The sequence below is a fragment of the Misgurnus anguillicaudatus genome, chromosome 15 (genome assembly GCF_027580225.2).
Source record: "Misgurnus anguillicaudatus chromosome 15, ASM2758022v2, whole genome shotgun sequence".
Classification (NCBI taxonomy): Eukaryota; Metazoa; Chordata; class Actinopteri; order Cypriniformes; family Cobitidae; genus Misgurnus; species Misgurnus anguillicaudatus.
In genome coordinates, this window is record NC_073351.2 from 9,257,882 (window position 1) to 9,273,981 (window position 16,100).

The 16,100-nt window shown below is 37.5% G+C and overlaps 1 protein-coding gene across 3 annotated transcripts in view; it reads left to right on the top strand.

Annotated features, from left to right (window-relative positions):
- Window positions 1-16,100, top strand: part of nectin1b (nectin cell adhesion molecule 1b) — a 287,273-nt gene that overhangs the window by 57,959 nt on the left and 213,214 nt on the right. For all 3 annotated transcript variants that reach the window (XM_055173651.2, XM_055173653.2, XM_055173652.2), the window contains exons 2-4: window positions 4,724-5,098; window positions 11,691-11,990; window positions 13,070-13,187. In XM_055173651.2, the coding sequence (XP_055029626.2) occupies window positions 4,724-5,098; window positions 11,691-11,990; window positions 13,070-13,187 (793 nt within the window). The remainder of the gene's footprint in view (window positions 1-4,723; window positions 5,099-11,690; window positions 11,991-13,069; window positions 13,188-16,100) is intronic.

Below are 16,100 nucleotides of genomic sequence, written 5' to 3' on the forward strand. Positions count from 1 at the left end.
CTTTCTGCGGTTTACCAAATGAGATGGGCCGAATGCCACCGTTTATCTCAGAGGCCTGAAGCGGGTCCAGTGTTGTGCCTCGTGCCCGGGGAGGGACGCGGATCCGGTCACGGAGAATGGCAGCTCTGTTTGGAGCGTGATGCTGTGTGATACGGGAGGCGTCCTAGTTGGAGTGGCTTGACTCACTGCCGCAGTCTCTGCCACCGGGTCCTCCAAATGCATCCGCGTGTGGGATTGAATGAGGCGGAATCTGTGCTGCATTAAGTAGAAGCAGACACTTTATGATCGTGATCCTTGTCACTTTATGTGTACTTTTTAAAATCCTGCATCTCCAGTAAAAACTTAATTGGAAAACAAATAAATTTCAACTTTATGTCGTTGACGCCCAAGTCTCAATTCTGCATTGTGCCCATTATCATTAAGAGACCTGGACCTGAGACCACCAGCTTTAAGTTTTAATAAACTTTACTTGCACTGTGTGATGCTTTTTGTCAAAATTAATAGATGTTTGCTAATAAACCGAATGCTGCAAACCATGTAGGAGTTACATCAGGGACGTTGACCAGTGCTTTAACATGCAATGCATGTTTTATGTATTTAATTTTTCCAGGCGTCCCAAGTCAGTGCTCAGCACAGCAAAACAAAGTTGGTCTTTAGCTTCAGGGAAGACCCTCATGTAGGACCACCATATACCAAATATTGCTGTTGCTTTATGGGTGCACAAAAGCTACGATTCATGGTAATAAACTGATAACATGATGTTTTGTATCGTATTCCTGCACTTTCATCAATTTAGTAAGTGATCCTATTCAACCTTTTATTTATCTTTGAGTGCATTTCAAGGACACTGTTGTACGAATGACAAATCTATTCCTGCTTTTGTCTCATGCACTCACTTTATCGCATGTTTGCTCTTTGTTTCGTCTCATAGCAACTCAACTACTCTTTATTGTATACAGATTGCTTATACTCTCCAGAAACGTCTCACCGATCCGGCCTCTATTGTTCAACACCAATGTGCAAGCTATAATTACCATCTATTGACTTTTTTGGAAGACCCCTTTAGCCCTAAAGTGGTGGTGGAGGTGGAACTGAAGGGCTCTGGTTCCTTAGTGTGTAGATTTGGGGACCGGAAACTTGTAATTACCAACAGCTTCTCCAAAAGCGGAGGCTGAACTTAACTCGTAGTGGTCCAATCAGAGCACTCAATGGGAGGAGCTTGTAGGTTTTTCCTCCTCTAAAAATGTCTCAACATTTGTTGAGCTACAATGAGCTAGACTTCTGTTTCATACTCTCTTCCCCCTCTTTTTTTATTAAGTAATATTGGCACGCTGTAGCTCGTGTTGGTTTTTTACAAGTCATTTCCTCTGTTTCGACCCTGTCACGGTAGCGAATGCGGACGGAAACAGGGTCAGACCGAGGTGTACAAAGACGCAGGTGTTCCCAAAGGTAGCAGTGCAGAGGTTGCCAGCCTTCTATCTGTCAAACCCAATTAATCATTCAGTCTGTCGTCTCCCGAGTCCTTGCTGATGGGACTTTACACTCCAGTCAAAAACATTTCATCCGTCCAGGCTTGAGTACATGTGAAATGAAGTGTTTGATGTGTTTACTTAAAAAAAAAAACCTTAATTATTTCTTAGAAGGTACCGCGGCGGCAAATAAACAGTGTTATTATTTAGTGCTCATAGTAGGTTTTAAATCATTATTTTACTACGAACATCCTCTTTTGTGAGTCTTGTTGAGGATAGCTGTGATCAGTTTTGCTGTATTACTCTGGCAGAAGTGAAAATAGACTTACAAAAAAAGGAGAAGAATATCAAATAGATCTGAGGGTGTTTGGGCAAGAAAGCAACCAGCTAGCAAATCAGAACACATCAAAGCAACCTAAAATGATCTTTCATGTTCTTAAAGCCAGGGTTTCCACGGGCCCTTGAAATCCTTGAAAGTTTGTGAATCTGGGAGAAATAATTCAAGGCCCTGGGAAGTTTTTGAAAATATACATACATAGATACAGGTCATTGAAAGTGCTATTTCAATCTATTTTATGCAAGTAGTTTTATGCATATTATTTCCTATGTAGTGTAGGATAATATCATAAAAATTCTAGACTTTTTAAGCACACGTGTTAAACTGTTCACTTTAAATGCTTATATCTTCTTTATACGAATGTTAATTTATACCAAAATGCTTTTTTGCATAGTTGTGTTTGACACATGAAAATGCTTTGGGTTACGTATGTGATGGGGACCGAGAGACTGCGTCTCCCTTGCCATACTTCCTGCGTCCCTGTAACGCCGTCTTTGGCAATATTTCAGATAGCGATATACTTCTTGGCTCCGGCGTCACCCTGTCTTAAATTGTTAAGCCTCACTTTTGGTTGAATTTTATATACACATTCAGACGCACTTACACCTGGAGGCGTCCCCAAAGTGTCACCGCAGCGACGCAGCGCGAGTTCCCTCGAAAGGGAACTGTAACAATGTATCTTAAAAAGGTAACACGGTAACCTTGCTCTCACTTGAAATGTGTCCCCACATTTAGTCGTTGAATTTGAGGGTATTGGACCTGGAAAGTCCTTGAAAGGTCCTTGAATTTGAAGTTAACTAGGGTGTGGAAACTCTGTAAAGCACTTAAAGGGATAGTTCACCCAAAAATGAAAATTCTGTCATCACTTTCTTACTCTCATGTTGTTACAAACCTGTAAAAAATTTACACGAAGAAAAATATTTTGAGGAATGTTTGTAACCAAACCAATCATGAGCCCCATTCACTTCCATAGTAGGAATATTTGGTTGTATATATCTTCCTTCGTGTTCATAAAAACAAAGAAATGTATATAGGTTTTAATCAACATGAGGGTGAGTAAATGATGACAGAATATTTTTTGTGAACTATCCATTTAACACCAACATTCTTATTTTCAAAAGTATATACAAAAATAGATTTTTTCTTTACATTCAAGGTCGGCATCAAGCATTCATCCTGCTTGTGAGATTTGCGCAGTTGTGACCATGAAATTTGTGTTTTAATAACCTTTAGCCACTTAAATACGTCACTAGTACTCTTGTGTGTATTGGAGACAAAACTGCACATACATCTCTATATCCCCCCCCCCTCTCTCCCTTTGAATGAATGACAGGTTTCAGCCCCGCTGGTCATGAGACCCGATTAGTTTTTCTCAAATTTACATATTTCCCAGATTCTATTTCAAATACCCTCAAGACCCGAAAGTAGAATTTAAACACTTGCCTTTACACGTTGAACAAAGATAAATGATGTTACCCACAAGCCCATCCTCAAACCAGTTTTTCCGCTTTACTTAAAATGGCCTACCCGTACTATTAACAGCAGAATGCTGATCTCGGATCAGTAATAGACCCTAGTCTCTTCAGAATCATCTGTTACGGCCTTGTTGTCAACAGATACTTTGAACCTTTGCCTGTATGAATTGTTGGACTTTTTCCTTTATTTTCTTTCCTTCCCCTGCAGGATTTTCAACTTTTATGAGTGGCGTGATTAAGCACGCAGGCATAAAGTTGCTTCCTCTTTGCTAAGGTCTCTCCATAGGAGGTAATTACCTCTTTTACTAGTCATAAATAAGAAAGAGGAGGACAAGGCAGGTGAGGGTAGATGGTTTAGTATGTGTTTGTGCAGGAAGCGAGGCCAGGAGGACAACACAGCAGAAATTTATCCACGTGTGGATGTCTAGTTTTGAAACACAACAGAAGTCACGAGCCCACGAGGGACGCATCTGCCTCAGACTTAAACTATGTGTTCCTGGAACGGGAAGTTGGCGATTGAACATATGGCCATTGTGAGGAAGCTTAAAGTAAGACGAGCTTGTTATCTGGTCAGGTGTTGAGGATGTAGAGACAAAGAAATTGTATGAATGAAAACAGGGGTGAGAAGAAAATCAAGGGGGTGTAAAGTAACAGAAGTATGAGTAAAAATGAGACGGGGAGGAAAGAATGGTGAGAAAGGGGGTGTTGGGATGGAGTGTTGACACATTGATCTCAGCTGGAGGGGCATAAGAAGGTCACCGTGAAGACAAAGGCCAGGGGCTTGCCAAAACAAGACGCAAAGGCATGGGGCCATGTTTGACTGGGGGCGCTTGGTATTTAGGGTTATCTGGAAAGATAAAACGGTTTGTTTCAATCGAGGACTGCAGAAGCATCTCCATACCCTTGAACTCCTGAAAGCCATCACGGGATAAAGAGTAACCGTGTTGGCTTACTACTAATTGCCCGGCTTCTTTATTGTAGCTTAATTCGAGTGGCATCATTGTGGGCACACTCAGGCTGGTTCCAACATTATTTCCTTTAATAGGTGCTCGAGGCTGTCACAGACATGTTTACCAATGAGAAATAATTAGGATGGAGTAGTGTGGGAGGGTTTGGCAAGGATTAGAGTCGGGGGGGAATCTGCCCTCATTACGCATGCAGGGAACGTCTACATCCGATGCTCTTTAAGACCTCACGCTGCCTGTAAACATTGCTGCTTTACTTGTTATTTGTTCTGTTTGTCGGGAAAGGTGATGTTTGAGGTATTACACATAGCATGCTAATAGTTATGGATTAGCACTATGGATGCACATTTTTTATGTTTTTCAAAACAGTGAATTAACAAAGAGAGTTTCATATACAGTTCTTCTGCATTCTATTATGCTTCATAATTTGATAGCTTCACTTTAATAGCTTCTGTTTCTCTCTTTTTCTCTGTGCAGCGGGGAATGGGCAGGCAGTGCAGACGGACCCCAGCAAATCTGGATTCGTGGGTGATACGGTCGAGCTGCGCTGTCTCTTCATCAACAGTAAACCACCAGTGAAGATCTCTCAGGTCACCTGGCAAAAGCTGATAAATGGGACCAAGCAAAACGTGGCCACCGCTAACCCGGCTTTGGGAGTATCAGTTCTGCCCCCTTTCAAGGACCGCGTGAGCTTCAAGCATCCCGCGGTGCGCCAAAGGACCCCTTCTTCTCTCGAAGACACCACCATTGTGTTCAGCAGCCTGCGGCTCTCGGATGAGGCGGCCTACATCTGCGAGTACACCACCTTTCCAGCAGGCAACAGGGAGAATATGGTCAACCTGACTGTCTTTGGTAATGCCACAACACTGGGAGACTGCACAGATATAGGAATGATTTTCTGACCTCATTTAAGAATATTACATTTACAATTACACATTTCTTAGACGTCTTCAGTGTTTCCCATACATTGATTTATTTGTGGTGACCACCATTTAAAACAGCTTAATTCGGCTTAAAATACAATTTGATATATAATACAGATCAAATACAGATACAGATCAAAGAGTAGAAGTGAAACATATTTCAGGTGCAACACTAGATCAAACGCAAACACGACATGATGATGTCACATATATGCTAATTAGCGGGTGACGTCATCACCACCACAGTCTCCTCAAAATCCTGTGGGAAACACTGCGTCTTTATTCGAAACTAGGGCTGAAAAACTATTAATCGTGACTAATCGTATGCAGAATAAAAGTTAAACTGTGTACTCTGTTTAATGATTGTGTATATATAAATACAGACACATGCATGTATAATTTTAAGAAAACAAATCTTTTTATAATATAAAAAATTTATACACATGTAAATATTACTTAAATATGTATACATGCATGTGTGTGTATATTTAAATATATACAATCATTAGAAAAAGTACACAAACACATTTGATGTAAACTAAACCTTTATTCTGCAAACGATTAGTCGCGATTAATCATTTTGCAGCCCTATTCGCAACTACTTACAAATGTGAGGAAAAAACAATAAAGACATTTATTTTAGGGAAGCAACATTGGATCATACATTGGACCTTTTTAGTGATACTGGACCACAAAATCAGCCATAGGGGGTCAATTTTCTGAAAGTTATATATTTATATGTAAACTTATATAATATTTGGCCGAGATACAAATATAAAATAGTGGAATCTTAGGGTGCAAAAAATACTGAGAAAATCACCTTTAAAGTTGTCCAAATGAAGTTCTTAGCAGCTGCATCCACTCAAAAAAGTTTTTATATATTTATGGTTAGAAATCTACAAAACGTCTTCATGGAACATGATCTTATTTTCTAAATGATTTTTGGCATAAAAGAAAAGTCAATTATTTTGAGCCATACAATGTATTGGTGGCTATTGCTACAAATATACCTGTGCGACTTAATGTTTTGTGGTCCAGGCCACATTTGTTACACACAAGCAGATCAAATTTGTAAGTTAAACATATTCCTCAACATATTTGTATGTAAATTGTCATGACAAAATAGACCAACTTTATTTAAAACATTTTTTTTGTTGAGTAAATCGTTCATAAAGCTTTTCTTATATATATATTAGGGCTGTCAAAATTAACGCGTTAATAACACGTTAACGCAAATTCATTTTAACGCCACTAATTTTTTTAACGGAGATTAACGCAACGCGCAATTTCTGTTTGACCCTTGCTCCAGCCCATAGTTGAATGAACAGAGACGCAGACAAATGTGACTCTCTCTAAATGAGTAAAATGTTTTCATAGAAATAAGAACATTAAGCAAATCGTCTACCAAATCCAATGCTCTAAATGCTCGTTGGACATCTGAAATGATCTTTATTTATACGTCTGAGAGGTGTAACGTTACCGTCCTCCTAATGCTTAATCTAATACAAAGATGCGTCTCAATTCATTTTGGTTTCGCTTTTATGCATGACTTAGAAAATAGACTGCAGGACTTGCTTGATGTTAAAAGAGTCATTAAGAGAGATAAAGTTCGGTACCTGATTAATGTTAAAGAGTTATTAAGAGCGACAAGACTCAAAAGCGATCCCCTCACGCTGACTGACTGATATCTGAAGCGCGTGCACACAGATGCGCGAGTGCGCGACCCGGATATATAGACATCTACACAAAATTACAGTTTTACAAATATCTGTTTTGATAAGAATTCACGCAGGTAGGCTCTATAATCTGTTATGTTTTAAGTAAATGTTTGGTTAACTGTTGGGTAAAACTATCTGATGTGTAACATTATATTAGATCACTTAGATTTTAAGCAGTCTGTCTCAATGTCAATCAAACAAAAGGAAAAAAAGTTGAACATACATTGATGATGTTTTTGCTTTGTGTGTGCTAAATCTATTAGTTTAACCAGTGATTTTAAGGTATTGATGTGGTAATATAATGTATGGATGTGGAAATTTTTGTGGTAATTTGACTCTTTCAACTTCAAACACGTGTAGTTCTGTCATATTTTGTTATATTTCAACAAATCATGCATTGTTCTATGTTTTAATAGAGAATGTCAAAATATGAACAACTATTTTTTAAAAATTTGCTAATTCCGACTCAACTTGCCTGCACATGTCACAAATGATGCAGCAGCAAACAAAAATGGAGAAAGAAAAATCTTCTGAAAGGGAAATTCATATACAAAACAATGGCTGGTGATTCTGTTAAAATGTAAACTGGCTGTTGTTAACATACATTTGCATAAAGCATCTATATTTTTATATATGATTATAATATTAAAAACCTGAAAAGTGTTAAATTAGGTTAATTTTAGATTGTATAAAAATGTGCTATTAATTTGCGATTAATCGAATTTAACTCATGAAATCATGCGATTAATCTAGATTAATTTTTTTAATCTATTGACAGCCCTAATATATATATATATATATATATATATATATATATATATATATATATATATATATATATATATATATATATATATTTTTTTTTTTTTTTTTTTATCGTAGAAATGTTCACGCACAGGAAGTGATGATTAACATTACAGTGGTTAAATTTGTACTGCTAATATTTCATAAATGAGTCCCACAAATTTTTCATACTGTAAATATATGAGGTTTGTGTCTCACAATTGAGGTCTAATATTATTTCAGTACACAAAGTAACAATTCAGTCAAACCTATGACTATTAGTTAACCTGCTGTACCTTATAAACACAGTATTGGTTACAGTACAACTAAAGATAAAGATCAATTAAACGCAGCTTGCTCGTGGCTCACATACAGTATAACTTCACTGAGAGCACTGAACTTTCTTGAATATTTTCAGCACTATCAGCTTAGCACTATGAGGTGAGATATTACCAATCAAAGGTGTCATATGTTAATGGGTGCTTCAGCAATATTTTATTCATGACCATGGGAACCCTTGAGGAACGTCGTCTTTGTTTTTCACCGTCTTGTTTGTGATGTGTTTGCTCCAACCTTCAATGCACTTGAACTGTATTGATCAATTTTCACCATGCTAGTCCTGCTATGTTACCAACACAAAAACACAAAGAATAGTGTGTAGGCTTGTTTCCCTGGCTTTTATTCAGTTCAACCAAAAATGAAAATATTATCATCGTATTCTCACCCTCGTGTCATCCCGACCCCATATTATTAAGTCCAAGCAGTTTATTTCCATACAGCAGAAGTCGATGGTAATTTATGCTGCCAAGCTCCAAAAAGCACAAAAGGCACCATAAAACTATCATAAAAGTGCTATATTTCAAGTCTTAAGCGACATAGCTTTGGGTGAAGAGCAGAGAGAAAAATGTTATTGAATTATTCACTCAGAATCTTCTGCCAGAGCTCACATATCACATTCACGCTTTCAGCTCAACGAATAAAATTGTATCTTGATACGTGTCACGTCAAGTATGACACAATTGACGGCAAACGCCATCCGTTCTCACATAGCTGTAAAGTATCTGACTGTAAATGAGATTCCTAAACAATGGGGAAGTTAGTAAACAGTAAAGAACTTAAATGCAGGATGTTCTTAAATTTCAGCTAAAATATCAGGAACTGTTCACACCACAGATGATGACTATAAATAAAAATTCTAAAAATAAATTTAATTAGGGCTGTCAAAACGTTAATCGCATAAAAAATAAAAGTTTTTGTTTGCATAATATATTTGTGTGGGAATTGTGTGCAATTATTATGTACTATATAAACACACATACATGTATAAATGTAAGAACATTTTATTTATTTAAATCTTTTTTACGCAATTAAAAAATTTTTTTTTAGCATACTTAACTGATCAAACGTATTATATGTTCTCCTAAACACTTACATGATTGTTAATTACTAATGTTTCCTGTAACTTGTAAATTCTTTTAAATTATATATTTTTTAATTTAAAATTATACTATATGTAGCAGAAAGCACTATACACATTTAATTATAGTAGTATCGGTCAGGTATCGGTATCAGTTGATATTGGAATTCTGGTATCAGAATCGGATAAGAAATTAAAAAGTGGTATCGTGACATCCCTTCTTGAAAGTGAACTAGTACCACTTGAAGTGGTAGGTACTGTACACAATGGGAAACACCCCTAAAAGTGAGCCGTACCAAGCCATACTATGCAGTGAATAATGACACATGCAAGTAATTTATGCTAACATTTTCATTTCAGTTGAACTATCCATTTAATAAATGATGCCTTAAACTGAAATCAATAAATGCTTTTAAGACACACTATAAGTTTAGCAATATCTCTTTTGGTAAGCAAATCAAGTTCAGAAAGACAAAACGCACATTACGCCTGTGTATGCGTGTGAGAAGTGAGCAGTATTTAGTTAGAGAAGTAGGTTACGCTCCTACTGATGGCAGGTCCAATTAGAAATAAAGTGTTGATATGTTTTCCATTAACACAGTCAAAGAGGAGTAGCTTGGCTCAAGCACAGTGTTTTTTTACTTGTGTGGCTTGTTAACTCCCAAACCCATTTTGTATATCACGTTCACAGGCGTCCTTTGAGAGCTCTGACAAGCTGCGAGTTTAAGCAACCTGCATGGAGATAACCGGCTCAGTGGTTTCAAAGAGCCTCTTCATGTCATATCAACCCCCGCCACAAACCTCAATCCCCCACTATCAACACTTCCCGACACGTACTCACACCAACATGCATCTTCTCTTTTGATGCGGCCCCTGGTTAATTGCTAATTGGCAGCCCATGAAGGTTCGAGATTGAATGATTTTGGGCACCGTGAGAAACCAAGGGTTTTTGAGTGATGCTTTCACTTTGAACACTGTGATGGCAACAAAAATAATTAGTGAATCACTTGATTTGTACTGACAGTAAAATACCTCTGAACGAGATTAACGTATTAGAGGCGGTGGATCCCAAAACATCCTACATAAACATGTTTTCTTTAATTTAATCTTTTTCAACTCTCAAGGGCACCTAGCAGTATTCAAGGCCATTGTTGTTTGTAGGGAGAGGTTTTATGTTAGATAAACACATTTTAGATAGCATACTGTAGCATATAAATCTAAGTATTCATTAAACTCAACATTTCAACCGTTACCAAGGTTACAGTTGTGTTGTATCCAAATGCTTTACTTCATTTCTGTGGGAGCTTATAATTTATGGACCCTTACGAAAATTAACCATTTTTTGTCTGGTGAAAGTGTAGTAACCATGTTTTTTTGGTGTATTGATTACTATTAGCAAAACCCTGGTTTTACCACACTATAATATTTTTCGGACTATAAGCCGCGTTTTTTTTCCCATAAATTGGCTGGTGCCGTGTCTTATAGTCAGATGCGCCTTGTAAGTCAGTATGAATTAATTTTGACATTTATGAGGCAAAAGACATCATTACTGTACCATCTACAGCCGTGAGAGTCCGCCATATGCTGCTTCTGTATTTATGTAATTCAATGGATTCAGTGATGCGGAATGACAAGTGTGCGAACTTCACGCTAGTTGGCTTGTTCGGTTAATTCAGCCTATTCAACCTTCCACGTAAGTTCTGTATGCTTTGGTTTATCGTAAAAATAACTGATAATAATACTTTAAAGTACAGACATCTATTCAGCCTGCTGTTCTGTCTGCTATTGTTTAGTTGAATAACTTGCCTTTCCAGATGAAATGTCTGTTCTTTGGCTTGGATTTTGTGAAATCATTTTCTAAATAAACGCGACGTATAGTCCACTGCGACTTATCTATGTTATTTCATCTAAATTACACGTTTTTGAATGATGCGGCTTATACTCCGCTGCGGCTTATAGTCCGGAAAATACGGTAAACATTGTTAACTATGTTTTTTGAAATCCATGGTTGTCAGAACCATGGTTAATTTATGCTTAACATGGTTTTACTACAGTACCCATGTTTTTTTTTTTTAACTGTAGTAAAACCATGGTTATTTTTTGTAAGTGGAAAGCTAAAGGAGAGCAACATTTGGTCTTAAATGGCCTTATTAACTCGAGTTATCTCATCAATTAAGAGAAAACGCTTCCCTGCCAATGCAGCGTTTTTACGGCGATCCATATTTCCACTATTATCCACTATGTGGCGCTCTTACCCAACTTTTGAAACACTGAAGCATACACTGATCTAAAAACAGTAAAAACTCTGTGTATGTTTTAATGAATCTGGCCTCTAATTGTCTTTTACAAAAATGCAATTATCTCAGCTTTTTGCTAAAAATTTTGTATTTTTGAAAAACCAACCCATATTTGATAAGATAAAACTTTTTTATAGCATAGGGTCTGTTCTTTTATTTGATATATTGTATGTTTATGTATTTAAAGAAGAAAATTTACTGGATGGCGGGAAATGCTGGCGGGAAAAGAGTTAATTGCAACCCTATTTAATGGCATTTAGAATTTTTTTTTTTCATTTTCTTACTAATTCTTTTTTATACATCCAGCGCAACCAGTGACCAAGATGATGTTGACTTCACACACCATCGTCGCACGGACGCCAAAGAATAAGATGGCCGTGGCCACCTGCACGTCAGCTAACGGCAAGCCTCCCAGCGTCATCAAATGGGAAACCAATCTAAAGGGCGAGGCCTCATTCCAGGAAACACGCAATCCCAACGGCACAGTGACCGTACGCAGTAACTACATGGTGATGCCCAGCCGTGAGAGCCACAAACAGAAACTCACCTGCATCGTCACCTACCGCGCAGAACGCTATACAGAGAGCGTCATACTCAACGTCCAGTGTAAGAGCAATTTCCTCCTGTTATATCTGTTGTGTGCATCAAAAAATTGTTGGGATACCCTCTTATGGGTAAACCAAGCTTATGTTAAAACGAAGAAAGCATGACTTAAGACTGGGCTGCAGTTATGCAAGTGTTGCGTAGGAGGTTGAGATCAGGAAGAGACCTGTCAGAGGTCTGTCAGATCTGCTGCTGCAATCCACTATTGTTTAGGACAGTTTAAAGCAGCCCATATTAGAGTCAATCAGTGGTTCTCAAACTTTTCGGTGTGCACCCCCTCCAGAAAAAATGTATGACGTAAGACTTAGCATTTGTAATAAACAAAACATATGCAACTATACAATGTAGTGCTGTTGGTTAGTAGCCTTATGTTTCTGAGGTCTAATTATGATAAATTTAAGTATTTTATAAAATGTTGAAAAACTAGGTCCTCTGTGCCTCCCTAGGGGACCCGTTTGAGAACCATTGGAGTAAATCCACCTATTTACCCACACTATGTTCTAGTATGCATTTTGTCTTTGCTGCATTCGTCTGCATTAAGGTCTGTGTTTAGGAATACGGTAAACTCATGGTAAAATATCTTGTGTTCATTCTTGATTTACGTTGAGTGTTTGGTTAATCGAGTTAGCCTTTTGTATAACATTTCGAAATTAAATTTGTGAAGACTCGTACATGCCTTCGAAAGCAATTAAGAATAAATCTGAAGAGACGGCAAAATTACTGGCGGATATCGTCGAGTATGCGCCGCATTTTAATCCCATCATTAATATAAAAATTGTACCGTAATGAATTGAAATTTGACATTTAGCTGAGGTTCTTATCCAATTAAGCCAATTTCTGGGATGGTTGCCCTGTGCGGCTTGCTGCTAAGTGGGTAGCTAAAGGCCACGGTGGTAGTTCTGGTCTAAGTAACCCTTCACTTGTTGGCTCTTGTCTCTATCGCTTTCGAAATAAACTCTTGACCTTTCAGCTATGAGCTCAAACCATTAATCACGTTTATGACAAGCACCCATCGTAAGGTCTTGCGACACCAGTAAACCTTTCGATATCCTACCTAAAGGTGTTTTTTTTGTTACATGCAGATGAACCAGAGGTGAAGATTGAGGGTTTTGATGGCAACTGGTACCTGAATCGTCAAAATGTGCAGCTGACCTGCAACGCAGACGCCAACCCGGCCGTCACCGTCTACCAGTGGAAACTGTGAGTTACTTTCTTTTATACATTTCTAACATTTGTTGGCTTTTTAAGTGTCAGGTTGAACACTGTTTCAGTTTTCATTTTAAAAATCAATCGAACAATTATATTAGCATGTAATATTTAGTTTTAAAAAATCATACATGCGTACCCAGCAAACAAATATGTGTTTAAAAGACATGTAATAGCCGTCCAAACACAGCCTAGGCACCTAGGCTGAAACAAGGCAAAAGTTGGGATGTCAGTGAAAATTTACTAGACAGCAAACCATAGCCCAAAAATAAATAACTTAATAAAACCAAACCTTTTGTAATCACTGTTGACATTGCTTACATGATGTACAGGGTTTTCCGCAGAAAATGTGTTAGTTAGGGGGCGTGCACATCAAAGCTTTTACGCCCGCGGCCAGCGCATGTTTTCAATTGATTCCAATGGAAACTCAGCGTTTTTAAAATAAGCCAGCAGCTAGCATTTTTTTGACGTCGACAGTTGAAAGATATTCAACTTTGGGTAATAAGCTCCACTCGTCAATCTCAGTTCTCACACGAACATCCAATCACAGTGGAGGAGGGGCGGGACATTACCACAGCAACCAACCGGCTCACAGCTCAAGTATCGGAGCTACCAAAGCTCTCGGCTGGTGTGTCCAGCCCCTTAAGGTGGTAGGGTTGGGAGGGGCCAAGGAAGTGGCAATCAATCGTGGCACTCATTTTTTGGACAACCCAGCTTAGGCGGGCCGCCCGAACTGCAAAGTGCTGTGGGAAACCCTGATGTAATATCATATATCTCATATATTTTGGCAAAACAATACATGTAACCAAATTCAAGGTTACTTTGCCTAAGCTTTTTGAATGGAATTTTTTTTAAGATCTTGGTTTTGGATAAAAATATTAAGATCAGATCACTCAGATTGTGTATTTAAACTTGTGACGTATTGAAATTGGCATGGTTAAATAAATGACTGATTGTTTGAAGAGTGCGTCTCTAGGATGTTATGTTTGTTGTAATACTATGACATCATACTGTAGATGTATTTTAACCGATAAGAGATTTATTACCTTCCGTAAACTTCTCCATTCAAAGGTAGCTAGCGCACAATCAAGATCAAGCTGCATACAATGGGTCCATTCATAGCGCACAGGGACATTGATAACCTTTAAACAAGATCAAACATGAGAAAATAACCTACGCTTTGTTTACTTACAACTAGCTAACCAATCTACATGTACAGTGAAAGAGATATAAAGTGAGTGTTGTCTTGTGATGGTGACTAATGTTGACTTACTGGTGCTCCGGGTTTGTGTGTAAACTATATTGGTATAAAATGACATCATTGCTTTGCTTAACAAATGAATACAGTGAATGCACAGTCCAGAGGCTATTTTATTTTTCTTTCTGAGGACAACGGTAGAAATTAGTTTTCTATTACACTTGTCTCTGTCACAGGCCTAGACTAAAAAAAACATTTCTGATTGGCTAACGCTGACTCTTTTGTGTTTTTATTTGACTTTTTTTGTGCTGATACTGCTACCCAGTTGATCTGTCTTTATAGGACAGGGTTTAAGTATAAAGTTTACGGAGGAAGTTAGAGAAACAGTAACAGCACCAATTTAGATGACAGGGCACACATTATCTTGCCTATTAAACATTTGTGGGTAAGAATGGATAGACTTTGTAAGATGACCTATATAACCTTCTGCATGGTCTAAACTCCCTGGTGCAGTATTATATTGTGAGCAACACCTTCACCACAGGTGCCAATTATAACAGTTAGAAACATCCTGGCATTCGTCACCGCTAATTCCCGTGCATGTGCGTACGTTGCAAATGTATATGCAAATACCCGACACCAGCAACAACGCTGAACACAATAGGCGAGCTAGTCGTGAGGTGCAGATAAAAATGGAGGAATTATGCAGCAAAACAGAGAGATAAATGTGGCAATTTGTCCTGTAATTAGGAAGCAAAAGCTGGGGAAAGAAAACATGTCACCGGACTTCAGCTGTGCTGGATTAATAGCTGGCAGAGCTTTGGGTCCACTGACTCTGTGGACTGGGCTGGGTTTTAATGAGAAAGGACAAGAAAGAGAGACAGAGAGAGCAAGAGAAATAGAGAGCGAGAGAGAGAGAGAGAGAGAGAGAGCGATGAGCATTCTGGCTTATTCACACTATCAAAGCACACATATGCAGCAGCCAACTGTGTGAAGGGGGATATGGAACTGGTGGATGGTGCTAAGGTGTTCCTGAAGCATTTTTATTAGTAATTGGTACACTGAGACAGAAAGTAAAATGAAAGAGGAGGTACGGATGGAAGGTTTGGAAAATTGTAAAAAAAAAAACTACAGAGGGAGCAAGAATAAGATGAAACTAGAGGTTACGCTTGAACATACATCATCGTCAACACAATGCACACTAGGGTGTTGTGGGTAGTTGCCAAGCTGTTTATATATATTTGTCAGATTGGTGGATAGAGTGGTTGTATGGTTGCTAGAGTTCCCACCAATTCTCTGTGGATGTGTCCATTCCTTGGTTCCGATAATTAATCGGGTATGCATTAAAATTTACCTGGTATTATTAAAAGCACTGGTTAGTTATAAATGAATATTTTGGTTAATATTGTGGTACCTATAAAATCAAATATAATTAATATAATATAATATAATAGTAATAATAATTAATGATTATTTTGGTTAATATTATGGTACCTATAAAATAAAAGATAATTAATATAATATAATAAAGAATATATAATATAATATAATAAAGAATATATAATTAATATAATATAATATAATAATATATAATTAATAAAACATAACATAATATAATAATAAATGATTATTTTCGTTAATATTGTGGTACCTATATAATATAATATAATATAATATAATATAATATAATATAATTAATAAAATGTAAT